The following is a 16,374-nucleotide window of genomic DNA, read 5'->3' on the forward strand; positions in this document are numbered from 1 at the left end:
AGATGATGTGTGTGGGCAGCTAAGTGCCTCAGGCTGCTTCCTGGTTTTCCCAAGTGCAGCTCCTGGACTCCACCCTTCTGTCCATTTCAGCTGCTGTTTTCCCCTGTACACCCTTCCCTGTGTGCCGAGCCCTAGGCTGGACTTGTGCCCTGTTTCTATTATGATACTGTCGGAGGGAGATGTTAAAAAATGCATATCTGATTATGTCACCCCATGCTTGAAACACCTCCGTGACCTTCCACTGCACTTAGGATACAGCTGGAAACTTCTAGTGTGGCCCGGCAGGTTCTGCCTGGCCTGACTCCTCCCTGTGCTCCTCTCCCACTATTTTGAACCTTTTGTCAGCAATCCACCCACACTGGCTCTCTCAGCTCCTCAAGAAACCATACTGCCTCCATCCCAGGAACTTGCTATACACTATTCGCTTTGCCTAAAGCTTTCTTAACCTCACCTACTAATCTACTGGTTTTGCTGGCCATTGAGTTCTCGACTTAATTATCACATCACATCACATCGTCAGAGAAGCCTTGACCCCCAGGTGTGACTACAGCCCCCCACTGTGTGTCGTTATGGTGCCAAGAAATGTCCTTTCTAGTACTTACCACAGTTATATGATTAGTTGATTAATGTCAGTCTCCCCTACCAGATTGTAAACTCTGTGAAGTTAGAGATTAGGTCTGTCTTTATCTCACTATTAATATCTCTAGTGCCTAGCACAGTACCAGGGTAGGCTACTCAGAACATATTTTTTGAATGAATGGATGGATGGATGGATGGATGGATGGGTGAATGAATGACCAGGAGATAATTCTTAGGACAGTGGATATCATCATCTATCTGACAACAGGAATCGCCAGGCCTGGGGACCTGTGATACCCTCACTGCTATATCTGACCCCCTGGATGTGGAATCAGCCTGATTAGACCTGAACTGACTGCACTCACTTCAGCGTGATAATTTGAACTAAAGGTCACTTCCCCTGGCCAACACCACATCCCAGTTATATCTCAAGTTCTGGTTCTGTTTGTATCTTATTCCCTTCCCTCTGCCGGCTTTAACATTGAGGTCCAGGAGATGCCAATTCTGAGGCCAGATTAGGGGTGACATATGGTACAGACTCTTGATTCATCTAGTAGGTTGTTTTTTCTAAATAAGAAAATCACCCTCGTTTTTTTAATAAGATGGTTATGAGTCTCATTCATCCAAAAGCTGTTGATACTTTTAAGGCACTTACTCATTACCTTGTCTTCATTTAACTTCTTTCTGTTGTTGTTGTTGTTGTTGTTTTTTTAACCTTTTGTTACGGGATATGACCTCTTAGACTCTACATAGCATTTCTCATTCTCTTCCCTGCTGTCATCTCCTAAGAGTTACTAAGTTCCTCTTCTCCCATTGTTTGCTTTGTGACATAACTTGTCATGCCTGGCGTACCTTGCGTCGCATCCAGTTTTATCCAAGCAGCGTGCTGCTTTTTTTCTCCTCAAATTTCAGTTGAAAGCCCTGTGAATCAGTTGGGTTGGTCTTCTGCCAAATGAACCTGGCAGCCATCTTGGTCCGTTTGAGAAAGCCCTGGGTTGGGGGTGGGGAGAAGAGGGGGAGTCAGAATTCTGCTCTTGGTGCCTTCTGTGCTGAGATGAGCCATGATGCTCCGGGTGTCCGGGGAGATGCTGTCGGGTGTCAGCCATCAGCTACCTTCAGCCCAAGTCAGCTCAACACACCTTCAGTAATTTCAGTTACAACTGCTGTCTTCCAGAAAGGAGTGGGGGTAGGGAGCCCACTTTTCTGAGTAGTTAGAATTATAGCATTTCGCAGCGGGAAAGCATCTTAGAGATAACACATCCGTTCTCATCTCATCTTCCAGGTGCAGTGAGACTCGGGAGAAGGTAAATTAGTGGTACACAGCTGCACACCTGTTGCCAAAGCCACCAGTCCAGGGCTCTTCCTGTGCTTGGAGGAGCCTGTTTGGCTTAGGAACCGTGTGTCCTATTAGTCAAGAGAACCAGAAGTGAGTGGGAGAGCTCGTTCTAAAAATCCAGTCTAGCTAAAAAGGTTATGAGAGAAGACACAGAATTTAAACATTTACTATTTAGTGTAAACTGTTTTGAAATGGGAATTAACGTACATGTGGCTGTGCGTGTATTTGTGTTATGAATGATAGTGATATGGCAGAAATAGTTTAGGATAGGAAACTGTAAATCTGCCTCTCTCTGTTGGGATTATGGACTTTATTCGACCCTGGTAGCAATTGAGAGGTATAATTTTAAACTAGTAAACTCTACACACAGTTCATTTTAAGTACTCCAGTTTTCTTAAGAAATATTTGATGTTTATACAGACTAAGTAATGATTTGAGTAATGAGTAGGGAAAAAATGGGTGGGGCTCTCTAACTGTACCCTGCCCCCCCCCCACCCCGCCCCAGTACAGCAGGTGCTCACTCTAGACACACTGAGCTTTGGCAGAAACCATCAGCCCTTGTCGGGTCACATTACACAGAAGCCTGCTGGCACCGGAGACAGGAAGAAGCCTTTTGTGTGCTGGTTCAGGCTTCGCCCCTGCTAACTGGTTTCCTCCTATCTCTGCATGAAGTTCAACACCGCGTCCATGGTGTGCCTTGTCATGAGTGATTCTTAGGAAAGCAGGCCCTTCTTCACACCCACATATGTTTAACCAAAGTGTTTACAAAAGGAGGCCTGCTAAGAGCAACCACTGAGTCTCCATGCTTAGCTCTCACTGGGCTTTCATGCGGCTCTGTGCCCACTCTGCTCCCCCGCAACTCAAACTTATTCAAACTTAAGAAAAGACACTGATGTATTTTCCTAGAGTCAGTTCATTTTCCTATGGTGCCTTTTCCCTAACTATCTGCCTTCCTCTTCCTCTCTTTTTGTGACCCCAAGTGTATGGAGCTTAATTATGCAGACATGTAATTAGCTTTTCAGTCATTTGGAAGTATGGATGCTCTTAGAGCCATGACTCTTTGTATACCATTTTAGGAGATGAATGGCCACTCCTTCCTTTTCCCCATCCCTGTGACTGAACTTCATAAGCTGTGGTCCAGCTCAAAGAAGAGAGCTTGCTTTCCTCGTATCCATAGGTTTAAATAAATGGTTGTCTCCATTTTTGCCTGGTGCTGAGACACCTTGAGACATGGGAACCGCTCTTCCCCACTTAGCACGTGGGGGCATCTCCTGGGTATTTGCCTTGTGTACTTTGTGTTTTGGGGGTTTATAGCACTGATCCCCAAGAAGCCCAAGCAGAAGGATCACCACCCTGGAAAGAGAGCTTATGAAATCTACTCTGACGTTGATGCTTCATGGTTCACTTCTATCTTTTTTTTTTTTTAATTTTTTTTTTCAACGTTTATTTATTTTTGGGACAGAGAGAGACAGAGCATGAACGGGGGAGGAGCAGAGAGAGAGGGAGACACAGAATCGGAAACAGGCTCCAGGCTCTGAGCCATCAGCCCAGAGCCTGACGCGGGGCTCGAACTCCCGGACCACGAGATCGTGACCTGGCTGAAGTCGGACGCTTAACCGACTGCGCCACCCAGGCGCCCCCATTTCTATCTTTAGAGTGTTTTTTAAAGACACAAGTACATGCTTTGAACATTTTTAAAAAATTTTTTAATGTTTATTTTTGAGAGAGAGAGACAGAGACAGAGAGAGAGAGAGAGAGACAGAGCACGAGCGGGAGAGGAGCAGAGAGAGAGGGAAACACAGAATCCGAAACAGGCTCCAGGCTCTGAGCTGTCAGCACAGAGCCCGACTCGGGGCTCAAACTCACGAACCGTGAGATCGCGACCTGAGCCAAAGCTGGATGCTCAACCGAATGAGCCACCCAGGTGATAATTTGCTGGTTCGCCAAAACAGCATGCAAAAACTCCTTTCCCCCACCCCTCAAAAGCCCTGTTAAGATGGCAGTAATGACCACTTGTACTTTGCAGTTGGGAAAGGGACAGGTAAATAAAAACCTTGCCTGTGACTTAGTGAGTTGGGAGAGAAACTGGAAAGTGGACACAGAATTCTGGGCTTCTGGTGTCTTTTAAAAAACATAAGCCATATGGGGCAACCCCACACAGTGTTGGTAGTAGTCATGTGTGTGACAGACCATGCCTCAGAACCAATGCTGATGGATTCTTTCTGTAAAACCTGAACTCTTAGTAGCTAGAATTGATCTGTTCTTGCAAAGGAGACCCTGATTTCTTCTGGAAGGGCACAGTTACAGATCTGAGGTGTCTATGAAATAGCCTGACCTTATGTGCCTGGTGGTAGTTCTTGGTATGCTTGCACAGTTCCATCGGGGGCCCATTTTCTCACTGGCTTCATGCAGGCTGTGGGAGCTCTCTGTGCCCTAGGCCCTCTCTCATTTAGTCATCTTGATTTGCCACTTCCTGCCTGTGAGTATGGCAGGCCCATCATAGAGGGAGGACCTGATTTTCTCTCTCAAGTTTATCTTACATGTCAAACTTGACCCCAGCTGCCCTTCAAAACCCCCCTTTGTAGGTGAGAACAGAGACGTTTGGGAAGAAATAGGGGCACAGTCCTATGTAAACCCTCCTCTGATATTTAGGATTTCAGATTTCCCAAGCACTAATGAGTATGTGCGCATGAAAAAAAAAAAAAAAGCAACACCAGGGTTTTGTTATTAAATGGTCATATCTATATAAAAACATATGTCACTACTTTGAATTTCTATAATGTAGTCATGAAAATAATATTGATGCTGTTTCTGAGAAATATATAAAATAGTGAAGTGTAGTGTTAAAAACCTCACAAAATATTTATATTTCTTTTTTAATGTTTATTCATCTTTGAGAGACAGAGAGAGACAGAGCATGAGCAGGGAAGGGGCAGAGAGAGGGAAACACAGAATCCGAAGCAGGCTCCAGGCTCTGAGCTGTCAGCACAGAGCCCGACGCGGGGCTTGAACTCACAAACTGAGAGATCATGACCTGAGCCGAAGTCGGATGCTCAACCGACTGAGCCACCCAAGCGCCCCAAAACATCACAAAGTATTTAAAGCTCAACAGCAGTTTTCATTTCTTTCGAAAAATTTCTGAGAAAGGAAGTTCAGTTGTCCTCTGAAAGCTTGTGGGTGCTTCTAGGTAATCAGGTCACTCAGGATGTAATATCCAGACTATCATCGGCACTTCTATCATCTGAGACACAAAGATCAAGAATATTCTTATTTATGTAGGAAAGGAGAGTAGGACATGGTACTTACCTCTGTGCTTCTACAGAGTCAAAAAACAAACCATCCAATACAACTCTGGATGGGGTGAGCGAAGGAGGGGTCAGACCAGCCCTGTGGGGCCTGAGGTCTGGGTGAAGGTGGTTTCTTGTTTGTTTGTTTTTTTAAGTTTATTTATTTTGAGAGAGAGGGAGTGAGTAGGGGGAGGGCAGAGAGAGAGAGAGAGAGAGAGAGAGAGAGAGAGAGAGAGAATCCCAAGCAGGCTCTGCACTGTCAGCACAGAGCCCAGTGCTGGGCTCGATCCCATGAGCTGTGAGACCATGACCTGAGCTGAAATCAAGAGTCGGACGCTCAACCTGCTGAACCACCCAGGAGCGCCGGTATCTTGTTCGTTAATGGCTAATTAGTAGCTTTGTCTCAGCGAGGCCCTGGTAACAGGCTTCAGATTGACTGGTGATGCCTGAAAACATCTGTCACCTGCTCTGAGTCACCCAAGTGAAGAGTGAGTCCCAGAAGTCTCAGGTTTCTTCGGGAAGTAGAGTTCTGAAACCATTTATAAGATCAGGTTAAGATGACTTTCCTCTACTGTAAGCATTAATAATTGTCCAAACAAAGCAAATAAGCTATAATCATATATTTATGATAGGATTATGTTTTCTTGGTGACTGGGCATTTAGGAAGTCAAGGTATTTTGTAGCCTTTTTGCACTAAAGGTTTGAAAAAAGTTAAGGGGTATAGCATTAAAAAATACACTAAAACAGATTAGGATTTTTTGGTCTGGGAGAAACCAAGACTAAGAAAGAACGTGATTAAAGGTTAAATGTTTGGAAAGGATATTGGCATGACCAACATGGATATATTCTCCAAATACTGGACTTCAAAACCGTAGAAGCTTCCTAAAAATTGTCCTCCACTAGAATAAGAGATTATGAGCTGGAAACATAAATATACAGTGAAGATTCAGTCAAGGTAGAGGTTTTAACAGTGTTGAATGTTTGTTGGGTTCTTTCCATGTGCTTACTCTTTACTACTTTGTCTTGATAACAACTGTAGAAGGAAGATGTACTTATTTATCTCCATTATACAGACTAGGAAACTTGAAGATTGGATCAGTTAAGATCACACAGGCCAGAAATGGTGGAGCTGGGATTGATGATATCATTCACAGGGTGTTCAAGAAGGCCTGGGATATTTTGGAGACCATTACTTTTTTTTTTTTTTTTTAAAGAGAATGCTGTCCACTTTTCAAATTATCATTATTATTAAAGTTTATTTATTGGAGAGAGAGAGCATGTGGGGGAGGGGCAGAGAGAGCCACCCAGGCACCCCTTTTAAAACTATTTATATTAAATACAGTGACCCCACATGGTAGTTCTTTTATTTTTTCTGTAGTAACTCTCTCTCCTTAAGTAGGTCATTATCATAGACTCTGAGGACAGTGACCTTGAAAGAAATCGGCTGGACTCTGCAATGTGCCCTCTGAGACAAAAAAACCAAAGAGAGACCTCACTTGTTAAGGATAGTGAGACGTTATTTTTGCTAATCTTGGGTATCTTCGGGAAGGATCTCCACTAAAAGCCAAACTGTCCTTTAATGGACTGTTCTAGTATAAGTTTTGGAAGTCAGGGACTTTATATAAAAATTAAAACCTCACTGATACAACTTCTTGTATAGCCTGATGGGAAGTTAAAGAATGACTAATTACTAACTCATTATAAGATTTCATTGTTCACTCATGCCACCCTGGGAGGTTCATTCCATGTTTGTTTACTGAGCACTTACTGTGTTCCGGGCATCACAATGAATTGTGTTGAGTCTGACTTTGGAAAACTTAAAGAACAATGCTAGACAGCCCAACCACCCTGGGTAGTTTAGAGTCAGATTTTTAATTTTTTTGAATGATAGTGATGATTTGCCACTCACTGTATATTATTTAATCCTTACAACAACTCTGGGATAGTATTATCATACCCATTTTACAGGTGAAGAGATTAAAGCTTAGTAACATTAAGAAACATGCCTCTTGTCACGCAGCAGGGCCTTGACCATGTGAGCTCCTCAAGAGAAGAGCCCTAATTTTAATATAGCAAAAATTGAGAGGTATCAAATGCTTTTAGTTACATTATCTCATTTAATTTTATAACAAAAATGATAGTAGTTCCTATCATACTCATTTTACAGAAAGCAGTAATCACTCCTCTGTTTATTACGCACTTAATGCATACCAAGACTGCCAGATAACTCATCACATCAAGGCACGTTTGTGAAAGGCTCACAGCAAACCTAACGAGCATCATTATTCGCATTTTACAAATGAGCTATTGAGGCCTGAGAGAAGTGACTTGCTCAGCCAGGCAGGGGACTTGTCTACCCAGCCAGTGCATATGACCATTTTGCTACATTCACTGGCATGTTATGCTCCCTCATTTCCAGATGAGGAAACAGGTTCAGAGAGTTCGCTAACACCGCTGAGGTCATGCGGCTTATAGAAAGCAGAACTGGGGCTCCAGCTCCTATCCTTGCATTAGAAACCCCACTTATTCCCCCTGTGCTCGGCTGCCCCTCTGCACAAGAACTGAAAGGCTGCATCTTGTATCCAAATTAAGTTCCCTAAGGCTTCTGTGATATGTTTAAACATAAATAGTTTCAGTCATTCTTTACATTTCTTTGTATTTTTCCCCATTTTTAGGCAGGGAGTCCTATCCTACTGCTGACAGCATGTTGCAGTAGAGGGATGGGCATACAGGTTAACCTACTTACTCTGGGAGTCATCTGGTAAAGACAGATTAGGACTCCAGTCCAAATCAGAGTCCTGTGTGCCCAGCTCATTTATCTGTGTGATTCTTGTCCTTTTTGTCTGTAGAAAATGTGGCTTCAGAGAAGGCCTTGCCGTTATGAGATTGCTTTCTGGTGCTGTAAGGAATGCATCTTTTTCCATCTGAAGGTCATTTACGTTTTTCTGAAATGCAGTGAATTACATTAATGGTTAAAGCGAGGAAGTATGTCAGTATCAGATATATAACAAGGACCACTCACTCTGATTTGAAATGTTGCCAATCTATACAGTCTCAGCCTTGAACCTGTTAAAGCACAAAAGTTCATTACTTTAATGATCAAGTCCCCTTTAGATTTCTGAAGGAAAAGTTTATGTTAATCATTTACGGTACTATACTTTTTTTCAAATTGCAAACTCAGGTAAATGTTCCCTAAAATGGAATTGGATGAAATTTTTCTATCTGTTGATGTAGTAAGCATCAGATGAATATCCAGATGTATTTAATTATTTTGACTCAGTATGTCCTATTTAGACAGCCTTTAAATAAGTTGTTTCTGAATTGAACAAAGAAGAAATAGCTGAAACTGACAGGCTTTAATTGTATGGAAGAGCTGAGAGTCTCTAAAAGAGGGATCATTTCAGAAATACCCATGTCTTGTTGTACTCCTTTTTATTTTTAGAGATAAGCCTGAATTGACTATTCAAACATATTAATAGTTTTAAAAAATTAAGTTTTTGAGGGTTCCTGGGTGGCTCAGTCAGTTAAGCGTCCGACGCTCAGTTTCAGCTTAGGTTATGATCTTGTGGTTTCATGAGTTCGAGCCCCACATCCCTGTCTGTGCTGACATAGAGCCTGCTTGAGATTCTCTCCCCCCGCCCCTCTCTCTTTCCCCTGCTCATGCTGTCTCTGTCTCTCTCAAAATAAATAAATAAACTTAAAAAAATTAAGCTTTCATTGTCAGAAGCTGATAGGTGATATGGGAATAATTTCAAGCCTAATCCAAATGTATTAATGTCAGTTCAGATGTGTCTTAACGGTGGGACTATTCTTGTGTCACCAAGAGGTTTTTTAGAAGAAGGCAAGGATCAGTACTGAGTGTCTCCTTGTGCTACTCCTCTCTCCATGGTTTTCTCATGTAGTTGTCACATCCCTGTGATTCAGAGATTATTACTCCCTCACCCTCTTTTACAGATGAGGAAAGTGAGGCTCAGAGTTGCTGAGTAATTAACCGAAGATCACACAGCTAGAAAATGGAAGTCTCAGAACTTGAACCTGGATCTGCACATTCCAAAGTCCACAGACATTCTAATATACAATGTTGTCTTGTGAACAAGTGTATTAGAATTTTTAAATTGGTGTGTTAGAATTTTTAATATTAGAAAAAAAATTTACAATTAGTAAAAAAATGTTAAGAGAAATTTGCTTTTGATTGTTTGATTAGCCCTCCAGTAAGAATGAAACAGGTTGAAATATACATGGGAAATATACAACAAATTTACCTTTTTTTCTTATGTAGACTGAAACTCTTTTGATAAATCTACTTGGCTTGTACTTGGTACTTGAGCTTGTACCTCCAAGAAACCCCATAGAGATACATAAAAACATACTGATAATGCTTAGCAGTTAACCCTAACAAGTGGCCACCCATTTTTACCATTACAGTGACTATAGGTAACACTAGGCTGTATTCCAAACATGTGACATCTTCTAAACAGATTCCAATAGGATTAAAGACATCTCCCTGCTCTTCTGTTTTGGGTCATTTTTTTTTTTTTTTTTATGGTCAGAAACTCATATGCTTAACATCAAAACTGGATGGTGATGAAGTGTTTCAGTTCTTAATGGCAGGTGACTTAGAAATTAAGTTTGTCTCTTTCTTAAAGGTTATTTTCTAGGGTAGCTTTAGCATGAAAATCATATAACTAACTGGCTCCCCTTCTTTGTGTTCTTTTTACATGCTGCTCCCTCCTTTCTCATCTCTACCCCTTACCTCTAACCCCCCTGCTAGAAAGTGCTATCCCTTGACCTGCCTGGAAAGAAAGTGAAGTCATGGAATCATGCATTTATAAACCAAAATGCATGTCTGAAAGATAGCAGCTGGATATGCAGCAGGGAAAAGTACAGTCTACCTGTTCTTTAACTAAGTTGATTGTTCCAAAGAATTTCTAACTTAAAAGAAAATTAGGAGTAATATGTGTTCATTGAAGTAACATGAGTAAATACAGAAAATAAATCAAGGAGAATTCAACTTTGTAAAGATAACTGGAGCAGATTGTTTTTTTAAGTGGCTGTTAGAGGGGCGACTGGGTGGCTTAGTCAGTTAAGCGTCTGACTCTTCATTTCGGCTCAGGTCATGATCTCACGGGTTTGTGAATTCAAGCCCTATGGAGTTGGAGCCCCGAGTTGGGCTCCACGCTGACAGCTTGAAGCCTGCTTGGGATTCTCTCTCTCCCTCTCTCTCTGCCCCTCCCTGGCTCACGCACGCACTCTCTCTCTCTCAAAATAAATAAGTAAATTTCAAAAGTAAATAAATAAATGGGTGTTAGACTTTCCAAATAGAAATACTTATATGAGGGAGAAATAGTCTTTATGCACGATCCGTGTTGTTGTGCTGGAGCTTGGAGGTCTCGAAAGTTTGGTGCCATACAGGGCCTGAAAGGGTAGGATCATAGGAAATGAATACTCCTTACAGATGCTTGCTTTTCTCTTACTTTCTCCTCTCTCAGTTTGGGGTTGCATGTTCTAAGTCCACAGTTGGCTGGTACACTAAAGATTTTTCTTCTTTTTCCTAGACCCCAGGCAGGCCCAGTCTTCCCCGCCGTGGTCCTATGACCAGTCTTACCCCTCCTACCTGAGCCAGATGACGTCCCCATCCATACACTCCACCACCCCGCTGTCTTCCACACGGGGCACGGGGCTTCCTGCCATCACCGACGTGCCCAGGCGCATTTCAGGTAAAGACCACACTTTAAGTGAAAATCCCCTCCTGTGCAGGGGTGGGGCTGGGGTCGTAGAATGGGCCAAGGCTCACAGGAACTCTCTCTCGGAGGCGTGGGGGCAAGGGTATGACAGCGGCAGACCGGGTCTTCTGAATTATAGGGCTATCACGTACTTGAACATTTTAAATTGAGAGACTAAAAATCCACCAGAGATGGCATAATTTTCTTAAGATGCTATTTAATGCCACCCAGTTTTAGTCCTGCCGAATCGTATCCCCTTTGGTGGGCACTGTCTCAACTGGGGCCTTCTCCTGAGGGTCTTATGCCAGGCCTTCCTCTGCTTGTGTTCCTTTCTTTTCTTAACATCTGCCTGTAAACCAGATTATAGACTGATGGCACAGCCTTCCATTTCTAGAGCCTCTTAAACCCCAGAAGTCCAGGCCGGCTGGTTCTGAGAGTGAGCACCAGCAAACTTAAGATCCTTCTCAGAAGCTAGTCATTTGAAGTGAGGTGAGGCCTGGAAGAGTCTTTTAAAAGGCCGAGTTGGCCTCTGAGCAGCCAATTCCAGACTGAGGTAGCCTCTCCACGAACCATACAGCACACTGTGGTCGCCCTCAACATGGCGTCCCCAGTGCTCACACACCCATTATTCCAGAGGCACCACCAAAATCTGTGGCTCCTGGTGGACGTGCGTGTGGCAAACGAGCTGGCCTCCTCTCTCTGTCGTGGAGAGAATTCCTCGTGGAGAGCCAGAAAGTGTACACAGACTTCACGTGGGCAAGTAGAGAAAAGCTAAAGGCTCTTGGCCAAGCCTCTGAGTCCTGTGAATAGGGAAAAGATCTCTCGGTACAGCCCTGACACCAGGCCAGAGCCCTGCCCCCGTAAATAAAGAAGCAACCCCACTGAGGCACATGCAGTTGGCCCCTCTATGTGTCAGACGCTCTTCTCAGTGTTCGGGCTCCATGCACCTGTTTAACTCCTGGCCAGGTTAATGCCTTTCTTTCTTTCTCTTTGTGTTTCTGTCTCTGTTTCTCTCCCTCTCTTCATTTTCTGCAAAGCTCGAAGCCGCTACTCACTCCGCTGAGTTGCATCACTGACAAGCTGAAGCTCCACCAGCAGGCTTGCAGGTTTTGATTAGTTCAGACTCCTTTCTTTCTTTCCACTTGGGAGGAGGGAAGGCTTTGTTTCTCAAGCAAATGGCAGGAAAGGGCTCTCTGGTCCTAGTGCCCTTCACATTTTCTACAGCAGATGGACTCCCGCAGGGGTGAGTAGGGAAAGAAGAGGGGTGGAGGGAGAACCACAAAACCCTTTGGAAAACCATGTTCCCACTTTTCATTATGACTGCTATTATTATTTTTATGAATCACATGGTATTTATTGGGGAATTGTGCAGAGTATAGAATTTTAGTTATCATTTCCCTTGACAGGAATGACTCCCTCCTTTAGGCAAACATCAATTAAAGACACGGGAAAGGATGAGTAAGGCACAGTGGGGAGAATGAGGGCTGATGTGGGATCAAAGGCAGTGTTGAATGGTGTCGAATTAGTTCTGGTCATTCCTTCTGTATTTTATACTGGACCTGTTTTGTTTTACATGGGGCCAAAATGACACTTTGCCAGGACAGATTTGTGCAAACTTGCTTCTGTTTAGGGTCCTCTGGGGTTTCCATCTGTCCAACCCTCTGTGGCTGAAGCAGACTTTGTTATTTGTCCCCTGGCAGTATCTAGAGGAAAAAAACCTCAGGGAGTGATTATTGCTTTAGAGACGTTTATCTACAGCACCTTCTTACCCAGGTGTATTCACATAAAATTCAGTAGGAAAACCATTGAAAGTAACACTGAAACAATGCTGCATACGTGGGCAGTCATGATCGTCTATCATTTACATGTGTAATCTAGAATAGCTAGATTACTTTGAGTCAGCTTACTGATAATTATTTAAAACACTTCCATAAACTAATAACAACACGACTCTTCCCATTTCATAGACGAGGCAGTAGGAGCAGAAACTGGTTACGTATCCAGTCATATACTGGTCTGAGGCCAAGGGTAGGAATGAGCCTCTGCTCTAAACTAGTTTAAAACTGAGTTTAGTCCAGATTTTTCCTCCTGCCCCAGACATTTCTGTGAGTTGTTACTGGCAAAGTGACATGGTGCCAGGGTGGGAGGTTCTGTGTAAACATTCAAGGGAGGAGAGCAGAAAATCCCTCTTGTCAGCATATTGGGAAACAGGAAGAAAGAACTAGATATGGACTGTCAGGGAACTGGAGGAGCCCTGATTTGATTTACCTGGCCTTGCTCTTGAGTGTTGGGCTGTGCCAGCATCCCAGAGTGCAGCTTGGTGGGCTTGGGGACCAAGTCAGCTGGAACAAGTGCCCTTTTCACTTCCCTGGGGACCAGTCCTAGGTCCTAGGGACCTGTCTGGAATGGAGCCCGTCTCATAGGGTCCAAGGTGCCAAGTTGCATAGTTTCTGTCTTTATTATCCCCCCCCCCAATATCTAAAGCGGTCCCTAAGGTCCAGGATGCTATCTTCGTAGCATAGACAGCTAAAATATTAACCTTCATTTCCATCTCCAAGCAGTCGTGTGTGTTTCCTCTTTGAGATGCTTTCCAGAACAGTTCAGATTTTTATGTAGAGAACTGTTCTCATCTCCCTATCTGAAGGGGATAAAGAAATAGTCTCAGATGATCTGGGGTGAGAACAAAGTCCTTACTTATACAGTAGGATTGGAGGTTTAGACCCAGATTTGAATCCCAGCTCATGCACATATTAGGCAAGTTTCTTACTTCTCTGAAATGTAGCTTTATTATTTGTAAAATAAGGATATAATATTAGTGTCCTAGGGCTACCGTGAGGATTAAATGAGGTGCTTTATGTAAAGTGCGAGCAGCATGCCTCACACATGCTAGTTGCTCAATAGATTGTAGCTGATCATTATGAAGCTAAAATGGCTTTGTAAAAATTGCTTATCTGTATAGAATTTGCAGGCAAGCGCTAGCTTAAATGAGTCAAGTAGGTAAAAATCTAAACTCTTTAACGAGGATTATTTGCTTTGCAAAATGGATCCACCACAGACCATGTTTAAAACAAAAACTCTTGAAATATTTAAGCATTTAAGTGAGTTAATACTGAGATGTAATTCATAGAGCACTGAACATAATGCCTAGCACACAGAAGTACTCAATGTTTGCTATAGCTATTACTGTATAGATTTCGAATGAGTATTTGTAGAGCTAAAAGCAGTTGTGAGCCATTCCCAAAAGGCCAATCATGCACTAAGAGAAAATAACTATTCTAATATCGGAGAATGGAATGATCATGTTCTTTTCCAAGGAATCGTAGGAATAAAAGCAACTAGAAAGATCTTTCAGAAAGAACTGTTCCTAAAGAAATTCCATTTCATCCTACAAGACCATTCCAAAGAAAGATCCTCATTTAATATACTTAAAGATTGTTAGAGAATCCAGTTTTACAACTTCTTTTTTTGGTATCCTTCCTTCTGAGTAATTTTTCAAGTGTAGCTACATTTATACTAGAACTTAATGAATTCCAGTGATGACAGTGATGCTATATCGCATTTCCCCTGCAGTCACCCTCATGGAAGCCAAATATAAATAAAAATACGATGGTGAAGGTGTGTTACCCACAGTCCTTACAACCTGCAAGTGAAGACGCAAAGCCAGATGTCTTGAAGTTCATAGGCACAATACAAAGATTCAGGAGATACTTCCTTAACCTGGAGTAGCCTTCAATATTATAACAAAAACAATAGCAGCAGTCATAGGGTTTTGACCAAACAATAAGTTATTGTCCTGTAATTGACTAATAGGGCTTACCTTATTGTAATGAGCTTAGTTCATATTCAAGTGAATTATAAAAATCAAATGCTGCTTATCAGCAACCAGTCTGGAGACATTACAGTGTGAGAGAAACCCTCTAGGGGTTGATTCCCCTCCCCTCCCATACTTCTTCTCACACAACAATCTGTGTTTAAGTAGCATCCTTCACCCCTGAGGGTTTCGTACATTATCTCATTTCATCTTGTGTGATCCTAAAAGAATATTCACTATACAGAAAATTCACTCCGATTCTATCAAAGAGTGAAGTATGGCAAGACAAGGACAAGTAAGCCTGATGATAACCCAGACCATTGTCTTTATCATTGCAAGAATTTTCTCACCCATGGCATTTGTGATGTTCAAAACAATTGTGAGGCTTGGTACAAAGATTATCATTGCTTTTCTGTAGGTTATCACGAAATACCATGTAAATAAATAATTACAGACTTTTCAAAATGTATTTTAGGTAATTATCCTACTAGGAAAAGAAACACGACCGTTTACTGAGTCTGATTCTTGGACTTGTGGGTCAGAGTACGAGCTGTTGTTAGTGTCCTGAAGGAGATGACGACTCCTCCCCTGTCCCATCCACCTGAGTAAAGTAGCTTCGATTAACCCAAGTCTGTACCACTCTTTGGCACACACGAAGTGGAAAAGGTTAATACAAGCATTTTTCTATGATCTTGGTCACTGTGCCCATGGACCTCTCTGATGCTTTTGGGAGATCTCTTAAGACAGTTAAGGTACATGATTTAGAGATGCAGGGAAGGGCCATACGTGTTTTTTGCCTCAGTTACTCTGGGAGAGGCCAGTGCAGATTGTATGGATTTTTTATCTCCATTCATAGGATTTTTTTTTTTTTTTACATAAGACAGTTAGAAACTGTAATCTTTTTGAGGGTTACATATTTTTTTGTGTGTTTTTTTCATCAAATGGTCTTGAATTTCTTCTTTCAAAATATTTAAATATCAAAAAATTCCACTTAATCAACTGCACAAGACTATTAAGGATGTCTCTGTTTTTATGACTTTCAGTCGCTAAACTATATTTCCAAAGGTCAGCAGAATAGGCGTTAGTCTAATAAATAAAGCTACTAAAAATTATTTTATTACTACCACAAAATCTAGACATTGCCAGTGGAAAAACCCCATTTTATCATTCAAGGTCTGTTGGGAGGGTGGTTTCATGTAATTTCAAACCCGGCAGTGTTTGATGCAGTTCGTTTTTAAATGTCCCTTATAACCGAGTTTCTGTCAAGTCCCCTGAGTCCGGTGTTGAAACCAGAGGCTTCAGTAATGTGCCAAGTATACGTGGACATTTATTTTCTCGGGACCACTCTTAACTCACAGGAGGGAGTGACGCCTTAAGAGAGGTTAAAAGGAAAACTCCAGCAATTAATACTAATAAAGCAGAAAGTTAAGGCGACTATAATAAAACACTAGAACATCTACTTTTTACTACAGAACCATTCCTTTATTAAGAGCCACCTGTTTGGTAGACACACATCTGCCACAGCAGCCACGGGCAAGTAATTAAGTTTAATAAGAGCCACTCTTATTTTGAAGAAGTTCTCTGTTTAAAGCCACAGAGGGGGAAGTTATTAAATTTAATAGACCCTAAACAAAGGCA

At 42.3% G+C, this 16,374-nt stretch overlaps 1 protein-coding gene across 2 annotated transcripts in view; it reads left to right on the forward strand.

Moving 5' to 3' along the window:
- RUNX2 (RUNX family transcription factor 2) overlaps positions 1 to 16,374 on the forward strand; it is a 129,277-nt gene that overhangs the window by 82,507 nt on the left and 30,396 nt on the right. For both annotated transcript variants that reach the window (XM_030315628.1, XM_030315629.1), the window contains exon 5: positions 10,758 to 10,919. In XM_030315628.1, coding sequence (XP_030171488.1) covers positions 10,758 to 10,919 — 162 coding nt within the window. The remainder of the gene's footprint in view (positions 1 to 10,757; positions 10,920 to 16,374) is intronic.

The sequence above is a fragment of the Lynx canadensis genome, chromosome B2 (assembly GCF_007474595.2).
Source record: "Lynx canadensis isolate LIC74 chromosome B2, mLynCan4.pri.v2, whole genome shotgun sequence".
Lineage (NCBI taxonomy): Eukaryota > Metazoa > Chordata > Mammalia > Carnivora > Felidae > Lynx > Lynx canadensis.